At 35.2% G+C, this 20,283-nt stretch overlaps 1 protein-coding gene and 1 non-coding gene across 5 annotated transcripts; both read right to left on the bottom strand.

Annotated features, from left to right (window-relative positions):
* Positions 1-406: 406 nt before the first annotated feature.
* On the bottom strand, positions 407-20,030 carry LOC105835183 (synaptic vesicle glycoprotein 2B). 4 transcript variants are annotated; one of them, XM_012678221.3, is made up of 10 exons: positions 19,824-20,030; positions 4,400-4,630; positions 3,645-3,704; positions 3,441-3,524; positions 3,050-3,374; positions 2,822-2,943; positions 2,449-2,687; positions 1,909-2,353; positions 1,294-1,581; positions 407-1,208 (listed from the first exon to the last, which is right to left on the bottom strand). In XM_012678221.3, the coding sequence occupies exons 2-10, from the start codon at positions 4,434-4,436 to the stop codon at positions 1,153-1,155; spliced, it is 1,656 nt and encodes a 551-aa protein (XP_012533675.1). In that variant the 5' UTR covers positions 4,437-4,630; positions 19,824-20,030; the 3' UTR covers positions 407-1,152. The 4 variants fall into 4 exon arrangements, with proteins under 4 accessions (XP_012533675.1, XP_012533674.1, XP_012533677.1 ...); XM_012678220.3 differs by lacking the exon at positions 19,824-20,030 and adding an exon at positions 13,562-13,665; XM_012678223.3 differs by lacking the exon at positions 19,824-20,030 and adding an exon at positions 11,351-11,551.
* Trnar-ucg lies at positions 5,887-5,959 on the bottom strand. The gene has a single exon. It is a non-coding gene; the product is annotated as a tRNA-Arg (tRNA).
* Positions 20,031-20,283: the final 253 nt, after the last annotated feature.

Raw genomic sequence — 20,283 nt, 5'->3', positions numbered from 1 at the left:
TGAAAGAAAGATGGATGAAAATTTCTTCTGTCAATTTTTGACAACAAATTTCTATTACATATTGCATAACATGATCCCATTGCTCATAATGATTTTTGAATAGCAATATACACTAAAATTTATTATGTCATAAGTGAAATATGGATTCCTAAAACGAATTACTATTTATTTCATATATCTTCGTTATTGCATCATAATCTTTAATTATTAAATTTATCTCTTATAAAATCGAGATCGCTTATTTACTGCATATCTACTACGATATAACTTTACAATTTAAAAGTCTTTGAATACTTTGAATTATTAAAATTTTTTGAAATCGAGATATTAATGCAATAAAATTGTAATTGAATTAGAGAAAGAGGGGAGGGGGTATTCAGTGTATTAAATTCTCATTAAAATTATCTTTTTTGTAAACATTTTTTAAAAATAAAGATTTTTTAATTATACATAATAAATGAACGGTAAGAGGGTCAAGATTAAACTCGCTAATTACAAGTCAAATATTTTTGTACTTTTGTATCATTCCTGTTAGATGAGAATTATACATTTTATGTATTATTTGAATTCAATTTTGATATAGGGATTGAAAATGAAAAAAAAACTTAAAATCTTTGAGGAATATGTTTTTTTCTTTTTACATCAGTACGTCAAGTTACGTCCATTGCGACATAAAGCGATAACAAATTTATTTAATCTCGATCTTCAATTGAGAATCTCATAGAGAATAGGAAAATATATTTATTTATTATATATCTCGCAATTAATTCAAGGATTTATCGTAAATACTGTGAATAATATTATATGTATATGTATAAAATTCGACTAAAGCAACTAATTTGTGTATCATCTATCTAACTAGATGTTACATTCATTTTCTCGTCACTTTCGCTAAACTTTCGCTATAACGTTCTGCTTAAACAAAGTTCTATGTTTTCTCTTTTACTTATAATAGAGATTATTGTAAACAGCGGAGATTCTAGTTTCCTACTTGCAAAATGAGAATAGTTTTCGTAAAATTTTTTTGCAACGCTACTGTGCAATCGTCGCGTAATGCTCAGGATTTCATAAAATTCGATACTTGTGTACTCGATTAAAGTATAAGAAATTATTGATAGACTGTTGCCCAATTGGGATGGACTTCCGCTGAGGTCAGGAAAGTGGTTCGCGCGTTGTGTTTGGTAGGAATAAACACAGTAAGCCTCCTCCTGCGAAAATAAAATATATAATGTGAGAAAGTTAAAAATCAAAATTGAATTTAAAAAATAAAAAATGCAAAAAAATTGAATTTACCAATAAGAAGAGCAGCCACTATGAAAGTCGGTGCTGGACAGTACATGTCCAAGAGTTGGGCTATGACGATATTACCAATTATCCCACCGAGACGAGCGGCGACCATCGATATGGCAATCCCGGTTGCACGCAGCTGCGTCGGGAACACCTCGGTAATGAGACAATCCAGCGCTGCATTGCCGCAACTTATCGCGCCACTGAAGATAGCCGACACGGTCAAATTTTGATATTTGTTGTACACGAAGTATAACCCGATCGAGCAAAGTCCTGATGAAAACGTGCTGAACACTACGAAAAAGCATATGCACGCATACATAAAATATTATTGAAAAAATTATTAAAGAGACACATGTGTGTGTGTGTATGTGTGTACAAAAAAATATTAAATAAAAATTACCGAATTAAATTTAATATATTCTGCTTAACAATCACATTGTTCATGCACAAGCAAGAATATGAATCCTTACGTATATAAAACAATGATTGTTAAAATAGATTGTTAAAATATTAGAATATTTTAAATTTAATTTGACAGTAATTTCAGTTTTAATTTAATACTCTATTTTTTCTGTATATACACCCAAATTTTTTTATTATTTTTATTAAAATAAATACCTAGAAAGAATTTACGGCCAAGACGATCCATTCCCAAAACAGCGATGATATTGGCCGGTATAGCGGACGCTACCGTGATGAGAGACTCCAGGAAGACAGACGCTCCGATTTTATCGGAGCAAAAGTTCTCGATACTATGCGAACCCTTGTTAACGACGTAGTCAGTGACCTGACATATCGAGGCTACCTTGCCCGGTTGATCGCGATGGAATTCGTCGAAACGATTAAACAGCTCCGGGAACCACATCATCAGACCATAGTAACCGATATGGAAAGTGAAATTAATAACAATCGATATTATCGTGAAGCGAAGAATGGGCGTTACAAATAGTTGTCTACTGTTCTCCACGATGTCACCCAGCATGGTCTTGCACTTGCTCTTTTCTTCAACTGTGTCCTTCATCGAGTTTGATTCTTGATAGTCATCGAGGATCAATTCTTTTACCTGTATGACACACAAATTAGAGATTTTAGGACTAATTTAAAAAATTGACTTTTACTACCCGCATAATGCTATTAAATTACTCAAAATCTAAGTACCGTGTAGGTGTCGCGTGGTTTACCGGTGTTGATGACATATATCTTGCGGAAAATTTCAAGCGCCTCCTCGTATTTCCCGGAAGATAAGAGGTACTTGGGAGATTCGGGAAGCAATAGAAGCAACCCTGTCACGACGAACGACGGAATAGCACAGATTAATAGAAAGATTCGCCAAGAATTGTACGTGAATGATGAACTCGTGAAACCCATTTCTCTAGGAATGATCAACCATGCCAAGCCTGTGAAAAAAAAGGTCAAAATTACGAATATACTACTTACAATTAGTGTACAAAGAGAGAAAGAGATAATATATTAATTAACGGAAAAAGAATTATTACATTTATTAAGCAAAATATCAAAAGTCTTGTCTTACCAGCTACAAAAAGATTCCCCAACGTCCAGAACGCCGCCATGAATGACAGCATGGAGCCACGTTTGGACTTCGGCTGAAATTCAGCGAAGTATGACCAGATGACCGGACCGCTACCTCCTAGCCTGGAACGTCACTAAATTATTCAACCTTTTCGTTGCTGAGCGAGCACATGTAACGCGACTACGTCGCAGCTGGACGCAATTACGCTATCGGATCTTGGATACTTACGCCGCACCGTTCAGGAAACGGAATAGCATGAAGAGCTCATACGTTTGGCTAAAGCTAGAGGCGACGATGCACAGGGCGTTCATGAATGAGATGGCGATCAGGACCTTCCGACGACCGAGAGCGTCCGCGATGGAGCCCCAGACGTACGCCCCGGCCATCATCCCGATGAAGATGATAGAGTTGAGCCATCCCTTCGCTTGGGTGTTGAGCTTCAGGTCACATTGCGCACTCGGCAAGATGAAGGACATTGAGATCACGTCCATCTCCTCGCTGGTGCTGACGAAGCCGCACACAGCGAGTAGGAAGTAGTGAAACTTTCCATATTCTGCGGAAACGATGAAACAATAGTAAGCAACGATAAAAGGCGCTTTAACGAACGAAATAAGCTTACCGCTTAGTTCGATGGCCTTCTCGAAATCAGCTTGAACATAGGATCCTTTCTCTGGATCGAGTGTGTTGCCTTTTAATCCGATACCTGATAACAACACAAACATAATCAGCGATAAATCATAGACTCAGCATGATTGTACGATTGTACAACAGACGCCAATACTTTATTTTATGTTATTGTTTATTTTTTGAAATTTATACCTACAGGCAAGTTCGAGTTCCTTGGAACCGCAACCGTTTAGCCGCTCGTCTTTTACATCACACTCTGCAACGTAAAATTGAGATCATAAAAAATCTAACCCAAACTACCAGGAGAAAATTTAACGTTTATTTATATCAATCTAAATTAACTTTAATCTCAGTTTGAACTAGAAAAAAGACAAAAAGTACGTTGAATTAAGATTAAAGTTAATTTATATTATCGTTTATAAGTTTGGAATGTTTGAGATTTTTTTTCAGAAAAAATTACATATAAAGAAGCATTATAACAAATGTTTTTTTCTTTTTTTTATAAACTATTTAATTTTATTTAATTTCACATTCAGTTCTATTAAAAGACATTTTAGAAATGAGTTTTTTCATAAGAAATTCAATGTTATTAAGAGAAATCATTACATCAATTTTTTTAAAAGTATTTTAAAGCTTAGAAAATCTATTTAAAATAATTTTCTGTTAATTTTTATTCAATGTTTTAAGATAACGCGCTAAAGGAGAAAAATATTGAAAAAAGTATCAATTTTTTATGTAATCTAAGAATGAAATATCAGAGATAAAACTAAAAAGTAGATTTAAAGCTCTTATTTTTTCTCTTTAAAATGTATTTTTGAAAACTCTGTGAAAAGTTTTTTTCGCTGAACTAGTGAACGTTTTCTAAGATGCAAAAAAGTTACAAGTATTCCAAAAACTTATAAATGATATGTTAATAGAAATAGATGTAAAAGATTTTAAAGCTGCACGTACTGATATTGCGCTTTGTGTCGGGTCCACCTTCTACCATTCTACGATGTCGGCACGTGTGGGTGAAGCTGCCTTGGTTAAAAGAGTGAGATATCGAGCCTTTGCGTTCGACAGGAAGCTTTGTCGAGTGTCAGGCCGGCGTGGTCGAACAGTAGGTCCAGATGAAGTCTTCCTGCTAAATCTGCGCTAATCTGCTGCTCGTCGGCGGGGCTGGACTTCGCGCTCGCTCGTGAGCTGAAACAGAACGACAAATTAAAATTAAATGGCAGATTAAAATTTTCCCAGCTCATGGACTGGGCAAGGAAAGACGCAGAAGAGTAATTTTGTCGCGTTTGCGCGCTGGTGCGTCTACAAAAAAAAAAACTCATTTTTTTACACACACAACTCTCATTGTTACGCCGTACAACGTTTACGTCGGATAACGTTTAATGGAGCTCAGGGAGGCGCGGACGAAATTATACGAATTCACCTAACTAAGTTGAGTGTGTGATGTTATATTCGTAAAGTACTAGTTGTTTGACACTCTGCATTTAAACTTGTAATTTCGCGACGAAACGCTATCGCGTGATATCGCCGTTAACGCGAATCCGCGAGAGCGAGATTATTAGACATGAGCGCGTAATTGAATTAATCGGGGAAAATAGGACCTCGATAAATCTCAAACGGTGACCTAACGCCTGACCTGCGAACGTGGATCATCCAGAGACCGGTAGTTGTCTCTTGATCCCACAGTCTCCTTCGTAATGGCAATATTATCAGATAAATCGGTCCCAGTGCAAACCGTACATGCAATTGTAACTAACATTGCATCTTTCCTTTAAATGTGAAATTATCAGATTACGTGTATCTGAGTCGGTGAGCAAGACGGCGTAATTTTGCATCATGTCTAAATCATTTGCATTGCATTATTTTTTTGCTCTTCCCCTCTTTGCGCTAATCGCACGGTAATTATTACGGATAATATTACATATTCGAAGGCGATTATCGTCTTTGGAGCCGTACTTCGAGTGTCCTTGATGCACTCGAAGAGAAAAAAACTTTGAACGTGTTTGAAACCCAGTATGCTTCGCGATCGTTTAAATTATTACTAGTTCCCACAATTCTATTATGCGCAAACGTTACAAGCGATCGTACGTAATATCTCTCGCGTGCTAATCTTTGCTCGGTACATATCATCAGCTACTAGTCATTAGCTATCGACAAAATAATTGTGGCGTATCAGACGTTATGAGTCTTGAACGAGAAACATTAGCAAAGGGAGGAAGTCGCGAAAAACAATTCGAAACAGCAACGTTAAGATATATACGACACAACTAATCACACGAGTGACAAAATGAAACGATTCGTTTATTCGAGAGGTAAATAACACATGAGATATGAGAAAAGGGGAAAAAATTATAATTTAATTCATTCGATATAATATTATTCGACAGATTAACGAATCATTCGGTGGATATATGATCTGAATATATGAAAAAAAGAGAATGCTCCGACCGTGACAGGACTCGAACCTGCAATCTTCGGATCCGAAGTCCGACGCCTTATCCGTTAGGCCACACGGTCTCGTTGAAGGGTTGTTTCTCAGGAGAACTATTTCATCGCTCGGGAGGTATTTTAACCCTCCCTCATTATCGATTGGAATCAGATATTCAATAAAAATAGATATTCGCATTTTTAGAACTTAAATATTCTCGTATAACAAAATTAATGAATATAAAATGTACATATTACGTTTGCTAATAACGATAATTTATGCGTGATATATATAATTAATATATAATAACTTTTTATGTACTCTGGTCAAGAATTTATTCTTGGGTTCTCTAATTTTTTTACAAAAAATATAATAAAACATGTACAATAATACTTTAAATTGTTTATGAATAATTTTTGCATAATACGTATATAATATTATTTATCAACGTATATAAGTAAAAATTATTATTTTAATTACACTTTTGGTTTTATTTTAACAAATTTATTGATTATATCATCACAATTGAATTTTACTAATATTACATTTAAGTATTTATTAATATTACATTCAATAAAAATTACAAAAATATTAAATAATTATTCTTGTCTTATAATCAATCTTCAATCATTTTTAATTTTAAAGATATTGCTGAAACTTCTCTTACAGCAGTAAAAATAGGAAGAAAGAAAAATAATTAAAAAGCAATATGATATTAACTCAATTAATTCGAAGTCATGAAGAGCTTGTAAAATATCAAGCAAAATTGCAGTTTTAATATTTCGTATTATTATCGAGGCTTTAAACTTTAAATCCTCGCTGAGATACTTTTTACAATAAATTTTTTACAGTTTTTTTAGGGAAGGAAATTTTATATTAATAGATGTTTCTCAGCATCAATACTATTGAATTGATCGTTAACTTGTAATATATTACATATATTAAATCTTTTTATGGGCCAAACTTGTGAAAATAATATAAATGTAAATTATTAACTTATATATAATTTTTATCTAATAATTTACATCTGTACCATTGGTCCCATAAAAAGACTTAATATTTGTAATGCATCTTCTTGACGCTTTAATACTATATTAAAATTGTACTTTTTAATCACCATAGAAGAATTTCATTTATTTGGGTTTGGTTAGCCGTTTATCACCGATTCTGAAAAGAGAGGAGCTCAACGACGTAATTGCAAAGGAGGCATTTCGCGGTTTAACGCCATTCTAGAAAACGACACGACATCCTGACTCACTAATGAACGAACATCATCGCGTGTCCCTTCGCGACGTTTCGCCGTGGTACAGAATCGTTTCCTCCATGATTAAAATTGGTTGTTTGCGAGTCTGATCATTGAGTTTAAAGTTTCGAGAAAAAAATTTTTGTTTTTAAATAAAATATAAGTTAATACCCAGAAAATTATATATAAGTTAATACCCAGTAAATAGAAAATATCCTCGGCAATAATCACAAAGATGCAATAATTATCATAATTATTCGTCATGATTATTATCAGGAATACGTTCACGTGCGAGATTGTAATCAATATAATTGCATTTTTATATGTATAACTATCTTAATTTTTTGTTATGTAAATTAATGTGTTGTCGTAAAATTATGTGAATGAAGTATTTATATAAAAAAAATTTATGTATAAATTATCTAGGCTTGCGAGATTAAGGAACTGTTTAACAATTGTAGATGTTTATAATATTTTGACTGTTGATATAAATCTATGGTTTAAATATGATTATCACGGTATAATTCATGGAAAAAATGGAGTCAAAGAAGAAAAATAACGATTTTGAAAGTTTGTCATTTTCTCTTTGATGGCATTTTTCTTATAATTACAAAACGTGACAGTCAGATTTAGATAGATGGTGTTCAAATTTGTATTCAACAAGCAAAAATACATTAAAAACAGATACAATTCTTTAAAAAAATGTATGATTTTCAATTTTGATTTTTTTTTTCTAAAGCGTTATTTACACAGAACGACTTTCGACGTTTGTCGCTGGTGTCTTTTATCGCCAGCTTGTCGCTCTTCTAGAGCAAATTTCTGACCAATAAAATTCGCCAGTTTTTTAAATAAGGCAACGTATTCGTTTCTTTATTTTGTAGATAACACACTTTTAGTTTTAGCTTTTTTAATTTTAAATTTTAATTTTTACAATTTAAAATTAAAAAAGCTAAAAGTGTGTTATCTACAAAAATAAAGAAACGAATACGTTGCCTTATTTAAAAAATAATTATTTCTTAATTTTAAATTTTAAATTTTTATTTTACCTTGTTTAAAAAATAATTATTTTCTTAATAAGGTAAAATTAAAATTGACAAAAATAAAGAAACGAATTTCTTTATTTTTATAGATAACACTTTTTAATTTTAAATTTTTATTTTACCTTCTTTTAAAAATAATTATTTTTTATTTTAATTTAAATAAGGTAAAATTAAAATTTAAAATTAAAAAAGTTAAAAGTGTTATCTAAAAAAAGGCAACGTATTTAAATAAGGCAACGTATTCGTTTCTTTATTTTTGTAGATAACACTTTTAACTTTCTTAATTTTAAATTTTAATTTTACCTTATTTAAAAAATAATTATTTTTTAAATAAGGTAAAATTAAAATTTACAAAAATAAAGAAACGAATTTCTTTATTTTTATAGATAACACTTTTAACTTTTTTAATATTTAATTTTAATTTTATCTTATTTAAATTAAAATAAAAAATATTTATTTTTAAAATAAGGCAACATTAAAATTTAAAATTAAAAAAGTTAAAAGTATTATCTACAAAAATAAAGAAACGAATACGTTATATTCTTAAAGAACTCATTATGACCAGCTCACAAAAGTGCTCATTTAGGTGGTGCATAAGATCACAATACGAGCAACTTAACAGCTTTTTTGGAAAATTGAGGAATTCATAAAAATTTATGTAATTCATAAAGAGCTACTATAAGATGTCACCTTGCTGTCTGGGAAGATATCTTGTAGAGATCTTTCATTTAGATATCTTTGACATGTCTAATTCGAAAATTTTTAAGACATCTTTTAAGATGTCTTTTAGATGTCTTAGATATCTTTTAGAAATGTCTTGAAGACATCTTGAATAAGATGTTTTTTCAACTTCTACAAGATGTCGATGTTTACTGGGACGTTGCTAACAAAGTTGCCAGCGTTTTAGCATTTTCTATTCGCTAGCGTCTACAATTTTGAAGTCGCAGCGTGGTCACTGCGACAAAATTGTTACCGCTCTTATCAAATAAATAACTATCGGTAGTGAATAATTTGGTATACTGCACATGTACGAAATGGTCAACTGATATTTCGATGTTTGTTGTTTGAACATGCATATATGTGTTTTTTCCTGTTTTCCATATATATGCAAAACGTCGTTTAAAAGATTAAAAACAATGAGATATGCACATTCTTGGAAATATTAGAAAATCATCCAATTATTTGGAATATTAAACTAAAAGATTATTCTAATAGATCTATACAAGATAGACAAATAGCAATGATACTTCGTGACCTGAAAAAAAATAACTTGAATATGTACGAAGAATCTCGAGATAAGTTTAATCTTTTATATAATAATAATTTTTAAGTAAGAAAATACATAACAATAACGTTCGACAATAGCGGCTCGGATTATATATTATTCTGTGACGCCATGACGAATGCTAGCTACTTCATTTGCTTATCAACAACGTGTAAATAGTTCAGCGAATTTTGTTGGTCAAAAATTCGCTTTGGGAGAGCGACAAGCTAGTAAAAGACATTAACAACAATCGTCGAAAATTGCTGAGTTGTAGTGGAACGATTTTTTACGTTGGTACCATTTGTTTGACAAGAGCGATAAAATTGAAGATGTTCAATTTTATGGTAGCGATTAATAGACGCCGCGATCTTAAAATTGTAGACGCTAGCAAATAAAAAATTACCGTTTTTGTCAGCAACCCAGGTAACCAAGCGTGATGTAGCATTTTGAGCAAACTAATGCATTGCATGTGTTGTTATAGATATTTGCTATACATTTGTTGACATCAAAATAAAAAACATTAAAGAATTCAGCAATATGATTACTTATACATACAATCAGTTGAGAACAAAGGGAAACGGTCAGTAATAATGATACATTATATTGTTTGCAATATAATAGCAACATGGCAACAACAAATGATTGATAATAAATGAATACTGACATGTTGCTATCAATATATGCAATTTTTTAAACAAATCATTTTTATTCAGGGACTTTTCTATAACTCTATTATTTGAAAAAGTAATTAAGTATATATTACTTGGACAAAATACATTAAATAAATTGTGTATGAAATTGAGAAAGCTATTGGCTTAATATTTTTTAATACAAAAAATTATATATCTTTGCATAAGAGTATAAATCTAAATAATTAATAATAATTTTCTTTCAAATGACAAAAAAAAGTGAAAATGATTATCATGAAATCATGTGTTATTATAATAATTAATGTAGTGCGTACGTAGGAAAAATTTATTTTGTTTAAGCAAGTTGTTATTCTATGCTGATTATAAAGTTATAAAATTAGTTGTAACTGCGTATCTATGGCTTATATTTGTTAAATAATATTTTCTAAAACTTATACCGAAAGTTCAACTGCGTCTTATATTTTGCATCAACATCTTCGAGCTCCCGGCTAATAATACTAATTTTTAATGCTAATAGTACGTGAAGACGAAACGAGGTCGAACCCATTCTAAAGAGCTCAAATTGGCATATTAAAGAACGCTGCTCCGAAGCATCGAAGTGACCATTAATTATAAATTTCAATCAAAAATGTCAGTCGGTTGCCGATATCGATAGAAAGAAGATCTCTACAGACCGTTTAAAAGACTATTCACGCTCGTCGGACGGTAACGTAAATTAAGAATAGAAAAATCTTCATAATTATCTGTTAATTAAAAAATGAGTAATCAACGAGTTTACATCTCGATGCTACGGACTCGCAAAAATGATACGCTCGCTCTTGAAACTTACTTTGATACGGCGTTTCTTAATAAGCACCTCGCACACATCTATAAGTATCCTTCTGAAATGTTCCGATGTAATGTTTTCCTGTGACAACGCTTTAAAAATCGGAGAGATGATAACTTTTTGCACCGATGTTGAATCCGCGAATTCACGTGTTGAGGTCACTTATAAATATAATTCTCGCAAATTTCTTGTACGAAACTTCACTCAACTGTTTCTTGAGCAAGCGTCACAGCCGCAAAACGTCTCAAAGCTTTTGGCAACACATCGTGGCTATTCAGTTACTTTTGCAAAAATTGTCGTTACGGAAAAATTAGTGTTGCAATTGTTCGATAAAAAAAAACAGCGGATATTGCGCGCCGCAAGCAGACGATAATTCACCAGGTACGATACTCGCGAGCCACAATTCTCATGGCGATACTGGCGAGGATATTGCTGGATCGTCGACGCGGGGACGTACCTGGCTGCATCTGCGGGATTTCAGTTGATGCTCGCGCGTGTGAATCGAGAATTTCGGTGCTTGGTTACTCAATAATGGTTTGCCTAGTTTCTAGTCCGATCGTGTCGAGTGAGAACGAGTCGCAAAGTCGGCATTTGTGTCGGTCCGCAATGACGCTTGACCCGCGAGGTTTGCAAACGGAATGAGTATCGGAGCGTTGAAACGCTAAAAGAGAACTACCTGTTATCTCCCACTAATATGAGCCAATATACTCGGACGGCAGTGGCCATCGCGGAGTTCCGACCGCGGTAGCCACTGTAGGAGGGGCGGCAAAAAAGGATGAGCGTTCGGCTCTGGGGGCTGAGAGTTTCTACATTTCGAACATTTTTCGAAGCGGATTTATTTATAAAATTAATACCGTCGATTGCCAGCGAGGCATTGTGGTTCAAAAAAAAAATAGAAAAAATAATGACTCATATGCAATGTTCAACTGAACCACGACAGTCATAACGTGCCAACCTCGCCGTGACTGGAACAAGGATCACCACTCCTCGGCGAGAGATCGAAGGTTATCGTAAAATATATCAGACGATACGACCTGTTCTATCTACAGGATCAAGGCATTTGAATATACAAATAAGGAAAAAGAGAACGTTGGCAAGTAACGAGCTCGCGTGTCGCCGCGCGCATAATTAATCGAACGAATTGTTGTCGCGATCCAACCCCTCCGATAGGAGCGATATCGAGATCCCCGGAAAGCAGTTTCAACCGGTTACGTAAACGCCAGGGAATAAACTGTGGCAGCGGTTTCAACCGGTTATAACTTAAAGAAATGAATCGTCAGTGTCTGCCTCCTGGGGGAGAGAGAGGAAGATCACATGACGCGTCTTTCGGTGCTGCAACCTTGTTTGCAGGACATTTTTAGATTTTCATGCTAAACGAAAGGTTTTCACCTTTGGCGCGTTTAGCTAAATGATCGATGTAAACGCGGACGACGTGTTGTTTCCGAGTACCGTCAATTTTTTTGAACCCGTCTCATAGACTGCAGCTTATTGATTCTGTTGTAAAGAATGATTTCATCGGAAAAGTGTATTCACTGCATTCTATTTTTGACTACCATCTGTTATTTCCTTGACCAGCATTAACGTTTTTTTTCTTCTAAATCTAATGTAAATTGTACACGCAAGAATTCAAGATTCAAAGAACTTGTATATGTAATTTAATGAAGTTTAACTTTAATTAAGAACATTAATAGGAAATTTGATCAGAAATTTGACTTAAATGAAAATTTTGCTCTGTTCTGTTCAAATTTATTGCCATCATATAATTTAGATCAATATGTGTGTGATAAGACGAACTGTGATAAAAAGTTTTCAAAAAGATAGAAAAGAGAGAAAAATCTTACCACTTTTAACAGACCATTTTTAAAAATAGATTAGTACTCGGATAAAGAAGAACACATATTCTTGTTTTAAAATATTTTTATTTTTGAAATGTTTCGAAATATTTTGAATTAAATGTGAAAATAAAATTATATAGCAATAAATAAATGTATAATTTGCTCGAATAAAAAATGGTTAATTCCGTTTGCAATAATCAAGAAAGATATGTTCTCATTATTCAATAATTATTTTCATAAGTTGGCAAAAATTTATCTGATAAAAAATAATATCTTAAAACTAAGAATTATAATTTTTTACTATTTTTATTAAAACAATTATATATGTGTGTATGTATGTATATATATATATATATATATATATATATATATTGCACTTTCTTTGGATGACTATTATAACATTGAAGTAAAACTGTAATATTTCGCTGATTATTTAAAATGAAATGATATATAAACAAAGTTATCGTCATTTCATTTCTAAGCAAAAATATAAATCCTTTCATAACTGTAATCCAATATAATAAAATTAATAAGAAACGCTCAAACTTACATGATAATTTTTAAGTGATAATTTTAAGGTTTTCATGATAATCGTAAAGAAAACTACATTTACGAAAATATAATTTAAAAAAAGGAATTTAAGTACTCTTGTTCTACCAATTGTGAAGTGAATAATTAAAAAAATCCAAGTATTATTTAATAGAATGATGTACTCGATTAGTGGAAAGCTCGCATTGTCTCGAAATCTTTAATTTTGTCATTCGTTGACGCAATCTATTATGACGTGTCGCCTTGTTAATAATAGCATTATCGGGAAACAAAAAAAGACTTACGGTGTGAGAGAGTTGCCAAGCTTCGTGAAGTGTTCGCCCGAATTGGGGAACTACCAAAGTGACACGAGAAATCACAAAGCTTATATAGGGTGGTGCTAAGACATCCGTCGCGATCCCCCACTCTGACCACGGCAGAATACACAGCAGAATGATTTCTATCACGCGTAGTATCATGTCGTGCCGCAAATAAGAGAAGAAAGGAGAAGACGTGGCTCTTCCGAGTCGAGTTCGTGTTCCGCCTGAATCCTTTAACTCGGAAAAAAAAGAACGCGGCGTTCGCGTATATTTCACAAATTGGCGAATCATCGAATCTCCGTTAAGACGTCTCCACCGATTCGTCAAACTTGGTCGGACGAACGGGACCTGGTGCGAATTACTGGCCAACCCGTGTAACATCATTTTATCGTGTACCACCGTTCCGGTCGACGAAACGTGTGCTCCACGTGCGTGGACGCTCGTGCGTGACGGCCCGTGTTAACGCCTAATTTCACGTTTCCACTCTTACGTCCCATTGCGCAATCTTTGCATCTCGCGAAGACATCTCGCGTTCACGCCCTCGTATTGGTCGCACGCACAGTCCGACACATACGACATCGCCGTATGTAATGTGCGTGTGTATTCCGTTGTAATAAACGCGATTGATTAATTAGCACTTGAAAAATTAATATCCTCGTTACTTGCCCTCGCTGAATCTCTTCGTTTATTTTGACGAACAATTCCCTCCTAGTACAAATTCGATCTTAACATTTATATAAAATAATTAAAAATTAGCGAAGTGACAAGAATACAACGCACAAATGTACATCGCAACGCGTGTGTAACCTACTACGATCAACACTGTGTTGATAAATTAACATTTAAGAAATTAATGTCTTCCGTTTGATTTCGCCGAATCTCTCCGTTTATCTTGACGAACGATTAGACGAGGACAGAGTATTAAGCTACCGTTTCGCATATTTCTTGCGCTCAAAACGTCTGTCTAGTATTTGACAGAGTCAGCGGAGTGACGAGACCGTAACGCACAAAATGTGTATCGTAACGTTTGTGTATTTTAATGTGTGCGCTACGACGAACTCGATATCGATAAATTAACACTAAGGGAAATTAACGTCCTCGTTTGTTTTCTTCGAAACTTTTTTTTACTTGTTTACCTTGACGAGCTAACAGAATTGAACTGTCATCAAGTCACTATTCTACATATTTTTTTGCGCTTAAAAATTTTCCTCTAACGTTCCGGCCGAGTTAGCGAAGATTGACGAGAATATAACGCACAAAAGTCCCGTATACAGTTTCCCACGGATTCATGTGATACAATACGTTTATGGATATATGTTCATTTACCATTAAACGCACGTCGATCACGCATACATGGTGATATATATACTACATTGTGTTTTTGCTCCTCTTTCTCTCTCTCTCTCTCTCTCTCTCTCTCTCTCTCTCTCTCTCTCTCGTGTAAACTGCGCCACGGTTAACAAAATGCCACAAATAGAAACACTGATATAAATCAATGATAACGCCCGATCAAAGTAAATTACGTTGTATTTACTCCGCGCGTCAGACCTGCGCTAATTATTTCACGTTACTTTACATTGCGTGTTTGGCGTCTCGCCACTTTTACACGTTCAATTTAATTAAGGGGAAGCAGTTTGTCAACTACGCGCGCACGAGTTTTGCAAAATTCGCAAACATTGATGGAAACAATTGCGAGAAACGTTTCGCGATTGTAAAATATTTCTTTTCTCCCGGCGGACTTTTGTTCATTATCTCGCGGAACGACGCATACATGGCGCTGCCAAACGCGTAAAATGTCGTGATTGATTTGTAGGAACGGCGTGGGACGTAAGGAGAACACGAATCGAGACTCCGTGGAAAACTCGTGTTAGTTAATTGCGTGTGCGCAGTAGCGGCATTAATCATCTGCGTTTACCGACTCTACAAAGATGTATGTTGATACGGGGGAGATTCGTACCGCAGGAAATTGCGATAATTGCGCGAGTGTTTGTCGTACGTCTTACCCATGAGGCTTAACAGAGCGCTAAACTGAGAACCAGCATCTCTCGAGCGGCTACTCCTTGCCGCTGTTCTCGTGAATCGCATCGCTTTCGTAACCGTAATCGCAATTCACAACGGTCTCGTTATGGTTTCGAGGGATTCTCCTTTGTACCTCGAAGTGCTTACGCTCGCCAAACGATTTCTCATCCCGTTCATCATCGTCCGAATCGTATCTGCAACACGGTTACAATTGTCTTTCCCGAACGAACGACCTTATCGAAGTCGCATTTTTGTGTTGCAAATCGGTAACGCAGGCATGCGAAAATGCATGCTCTTACTCGCGAAAACTTTCAGACTGCAATTAAATACAATGCCGCCTCTCGAGGTACCGAAACTCGCATTGTACTGTTTATCGTCGTCAGGTGCCGACTGATGCAACACGTCGCGTAATTTAATTTTATGCACGTAATCGTCGTCCATGTATAAAGGACGACAGAGATAACGTACAGAGATGACGATTGCCGCATACGTTCGACGATATTCTGACAAGTACGACGAGCGTCTCTCTGACGACGAGAACGATGAACGCTATTTCTCCTCATTGGAGTATCGTATTAATACGTTCGCGACAATTGTTCCTGTATATCTACCTTTTCCCCTTAAATCCGACTACTTCTACCGGGGTTCTCTCTTAATTTTGTATGCGCGCGGTTCTTCTATAAAATCTTTAAAAATATCTGTAGAACTAAATAATTAGAGTTGAAACGTTTATCCTTCGTTATTTCTTTCGACATTAATAAATTTGTTTACATGTACCATATATACACACGACTATTCTGCGTTGCAGAGCTGAGATCAGATATTTCTATGCTTGAGGCAAAAGAAAAAAATGGCATTTTTTAATAACGAATAAATATTTCTTTTATGGCATATGTAAATATAATATTAATTATAGTAGTATTTAATATATTAACATTAATTTAATAAAAATACACGTATAATCACGTACATATATTGTAAATATACAGATTACATATATTACAAATAAATGTATGATGTATGTAAAAGATAATAACTTAAAATCACATATATCTACACACATGCATATATACACATTTTACATTTGTATAGATAGTATTAATTTATGTAAGAATGCATCTAAATTATTTATGTGTTTCAAATAGCTCATTTATATTGCGATCTTTCAAATTTTTTACATGTAGCAATAAAATACTCGCCACACCTTAATTCCGGTTGCTTACAGCGGCATTATTTATAATTTATGTAAGAGTTTACAGAAAAAAAATTTTTTGTATTTATCTCTCCAAAGTTTAGACGCCTAAATTGGACAAATATCTTGTTATCAACATTGATAATTCCACTTAGATTGATGTTGCCGTGAAACTTCAACATCAATATATTCGTGGAAAAAAATCGTCTGAATTTGAAATGTCTAAACTTGAAAGTGTCAAACATCATATGAGTTTTACAGACGATAATAACACTAGTCAAAATTTATTAAATGGTGTTATAAAAATTCTCCCATTAATAGCAATATTAAACTTAATATTGAACTTCAAGCAAAATTAACCAATTAAATTTTACGTAACTTGAATATCTTACGTCTTAATATAGTTTCCGAATTAATGTTGATATTGAAAGAGAAGTTACAAAAACAGCTCAGATACTTTACTTGATATTCAACATATAATTGAAATAATTATAAGTTATGCAAAGTACTAAAGATAGCTATGATGAATTAATTTATCTGGGAATTAAAAGTAATGATCTTCAACAAATGATTTCTTCTGAGATATACAATTTTATAAAAGTTCTAAAGTTATCGTTTAGCCTATTGTCATGGAATAAAAGGAAGAAGAGAAAAAGTAATTATAAATAGTTAAAGAATAATTATAAATAGCTTTCAAAAACCGTCTAAAAGTGATTTTATATTAGAAAGTACCAACACGCTGCTTGAAACTCAAAATTTCAGAAGAAACTTCAATTGCATCATTCATTATGCTTTAAATAGCTCATTTATATTGCGATCTTTCAAATTTTTTACATGTAGCAATAAAATACTCGCCACACCTTAGTTCCGGTTGCTCACAGCGGCATTATTTATAATTTCGTGACTCTTGAAAATTATATCACACCGAGATGTGGAAAGATTTAAATTTGCAATGTAAAGGCGGCTATTTACAATGGCGTTATATAATAGCGCATTATGCACGCGTGCAATCAACAATGTCTGTCCTTGTTGATTGCACGCGCTATTAAAAACGTGTTATATGTGGCGCATCGGTACGATCCGTACGGATTGATACCGATTTTCCCATTTTAAAAGTACACAGCAAAGAGAGAATAAGATACATTAAATATGAACATACACGACAACTTTCAAAAATTAATACCCCATCCCATCTTTACGAGAACAGATATTAATTAATTGTAGCGTTTATTGCACGCTCCCCTAATCCCGATCGACCGCTGTGATCTGGGATCAATGCGCGATCGAGCCAGCTCGCATGCTTGGTCACGCGATTCTCGCTTTAACCGTCCGATCTGAAGACGGAGGAAAGATTTCTCTGCTCTATACCTCATCATGCTCCCCGGTGCAGTAAATTAAAAAAAAAAAAAAATGACGCGTCGCGATAAAAGCGGCCGTATATCTGTCCGGAGTTTCCATCACCGCGCACTCGATGACAGAGAGCGAGAGATATCGGCCGCCCCCGACAACGTGGCGCGTGTTTTCAGCGCTCGAATCGGAAGAGATCGCCTCCCGGTAGAGAGGATCGCGGTATACCGCGCCGAGATACAATCCACCGTCAATTTCCGTATTCCTCGCGCGTATATAGGCATGCTGCGTGCACGTACGTATGTAACGCGTATGCAAGCGCGCGGAGCCAAGTCAAATTATATGCGCGCATATGATCCTATATGTTAGCTCGTGCTGCGGCGAATTAAACGCAGTGACTCATCGCGAATGCTGACGTCATCATCGGCGTGCTCGAGGGGCAATCAACCGGCAAGAGATGCAAAAACGTGTTGCGGATCGAGCGAGCGCCGCTCGTAAGTGCTCCGCCGGCCGTACCATCGCGTGGGTACCATCGGCGAGTTGTATATACCCGAGAGTATAGCTAGTAGGTGCCAGAGGAAATTCCTGGCGCGGCGAGGAAGAGGCGCGCGCGCGAGCGCGTGAGACGATTCCGCCGGCGCACTCGCGCGAGCTCCCCGAGAGAGGAGCTCGGATGAGGGAGCTCGCGCCGCGTTCAAGACCACCGTATACGTGCATGCACCACCATCCTTTGTCCTCGGACTTTGTCCTCTAATTTGCCCGTGCCTTTTTTTTTTCTCCCCCCGCAGATAACCGCACGGCGAATCGTGTGTAGCTTTCTAAGTAGCAAATATTTGGACTACTGATTTCGCGGGCTTAATCATACCACCTAGAATTGCTTTTATCAACGTAATTTTGCTCCGTTTAGCGGAGGAGTATACGACGTCGAGCGCCTGTTACTAAAATTGTCGCTCGTTGTGGCTCCGCTAACGAAGTGAAAATGTTCATCTTCTGTCGTAAAAAAATAAAATTTACGATGAAGATTAAGACTCGAGTCAAATAAAAAGCGACATCAAACGATGTCGCCAGAGAGACAACTATAGGAATTATGAGAGTTTTAACCAGCGGAAGATTTTTTACAATAAAAATCTGATAAATATCTAAGTATCGATTGTTCTTTTTTTTTTTTAAGTATCAAATAGAATTTTAACTGTCTTTGGAATTATTTGGTAACCGATATTAGCCTGAACGTTTTCTCAAGAAAAAAAGTCGATTCATTAATCCAAGGATCTGTCTGCTCTTTAAATCGGAATCAATATATTATCATTGAAGGGCAGTCAATAATCTGATTTTAGTGCTGCATCTTTAGCTATTATCATCAATAATATGCGCACTGTAACAACATACTTGTTCCAATCGGTCAAAGTCCTTTTCTTTAAATCAGAATCAGAGTATTGTTACTGAAAAACAGTGAATAGGCTGATTTTGAATGCTATCGAATATAACATAGATGTGTTACATAACATGTATCATGTATCACTGAGAAACAATGAAAGAGTTAATTGATGATTTTAATTATAAGTATAATACTGCAAATTGGTATGATTCCGATTTAGAAAATATAAAATGTATGACAATTCGTTTTGCGGGACATCTTGAACCTAATCGCAAAGTGTCCAAGGTACGACGTACAAGTGATATCGCACTCACCTAATCATAATATCTCGAAACGGGACGATGTCGAACCAGCGGGAGCTCATTCAAGAGGAGAGACAAGAGCGAACGGCGTGACCGAGCTTCTCCGAGCAACCTCGTCCGAGCACCGTGGCGGCTGTCACTTCTACTTTCTACGGTGGTGTCAAACACGCGCGACTTGGCGACGCGTCCATAGAGACATAACTAAATCACAGAGGGGTCAGTTCGCGGTGAGTATGTCTGCCAATCTTTCAGCAGGGTTAGTACTACCGCCATCCCAGGGACGTCGGAATCGGGCGAACCGCAAATCTGCTGTCCTACTACCTCGCACCATGAGTAACTGAAAATTTATTCGGCCTTTGTGCGGCCTCGATCAAAACGGGGAAGCGAATTTTCAGGAAACAAAATGTATTTCGCGTCGCGAGACACGCGACCGATCGAAGAGCCGTTCGGTACGTTCAACCCTCTCGTTTCG

The sequence above is a fragment of the Monomorium pharaonis genome, chromosome 10 (genome assembly GCF_013373865.1).
Source record: "Monomorium pharaonis isolate MP-MQ-018 chromosome 10, ASM1337386v2, whole genome shotgun sequence".
Lineage (NCBI taxonomy): Eukaryota > Metazoa > Arthropoda > Insecta > Hymenoptera > Formicidae > Monomorium > Monomorium pharaonis.
Note: the sequence above shows the minus strand (reverse complement) of the source record. Positions and strands in the feature narration are given on the sequence as shown.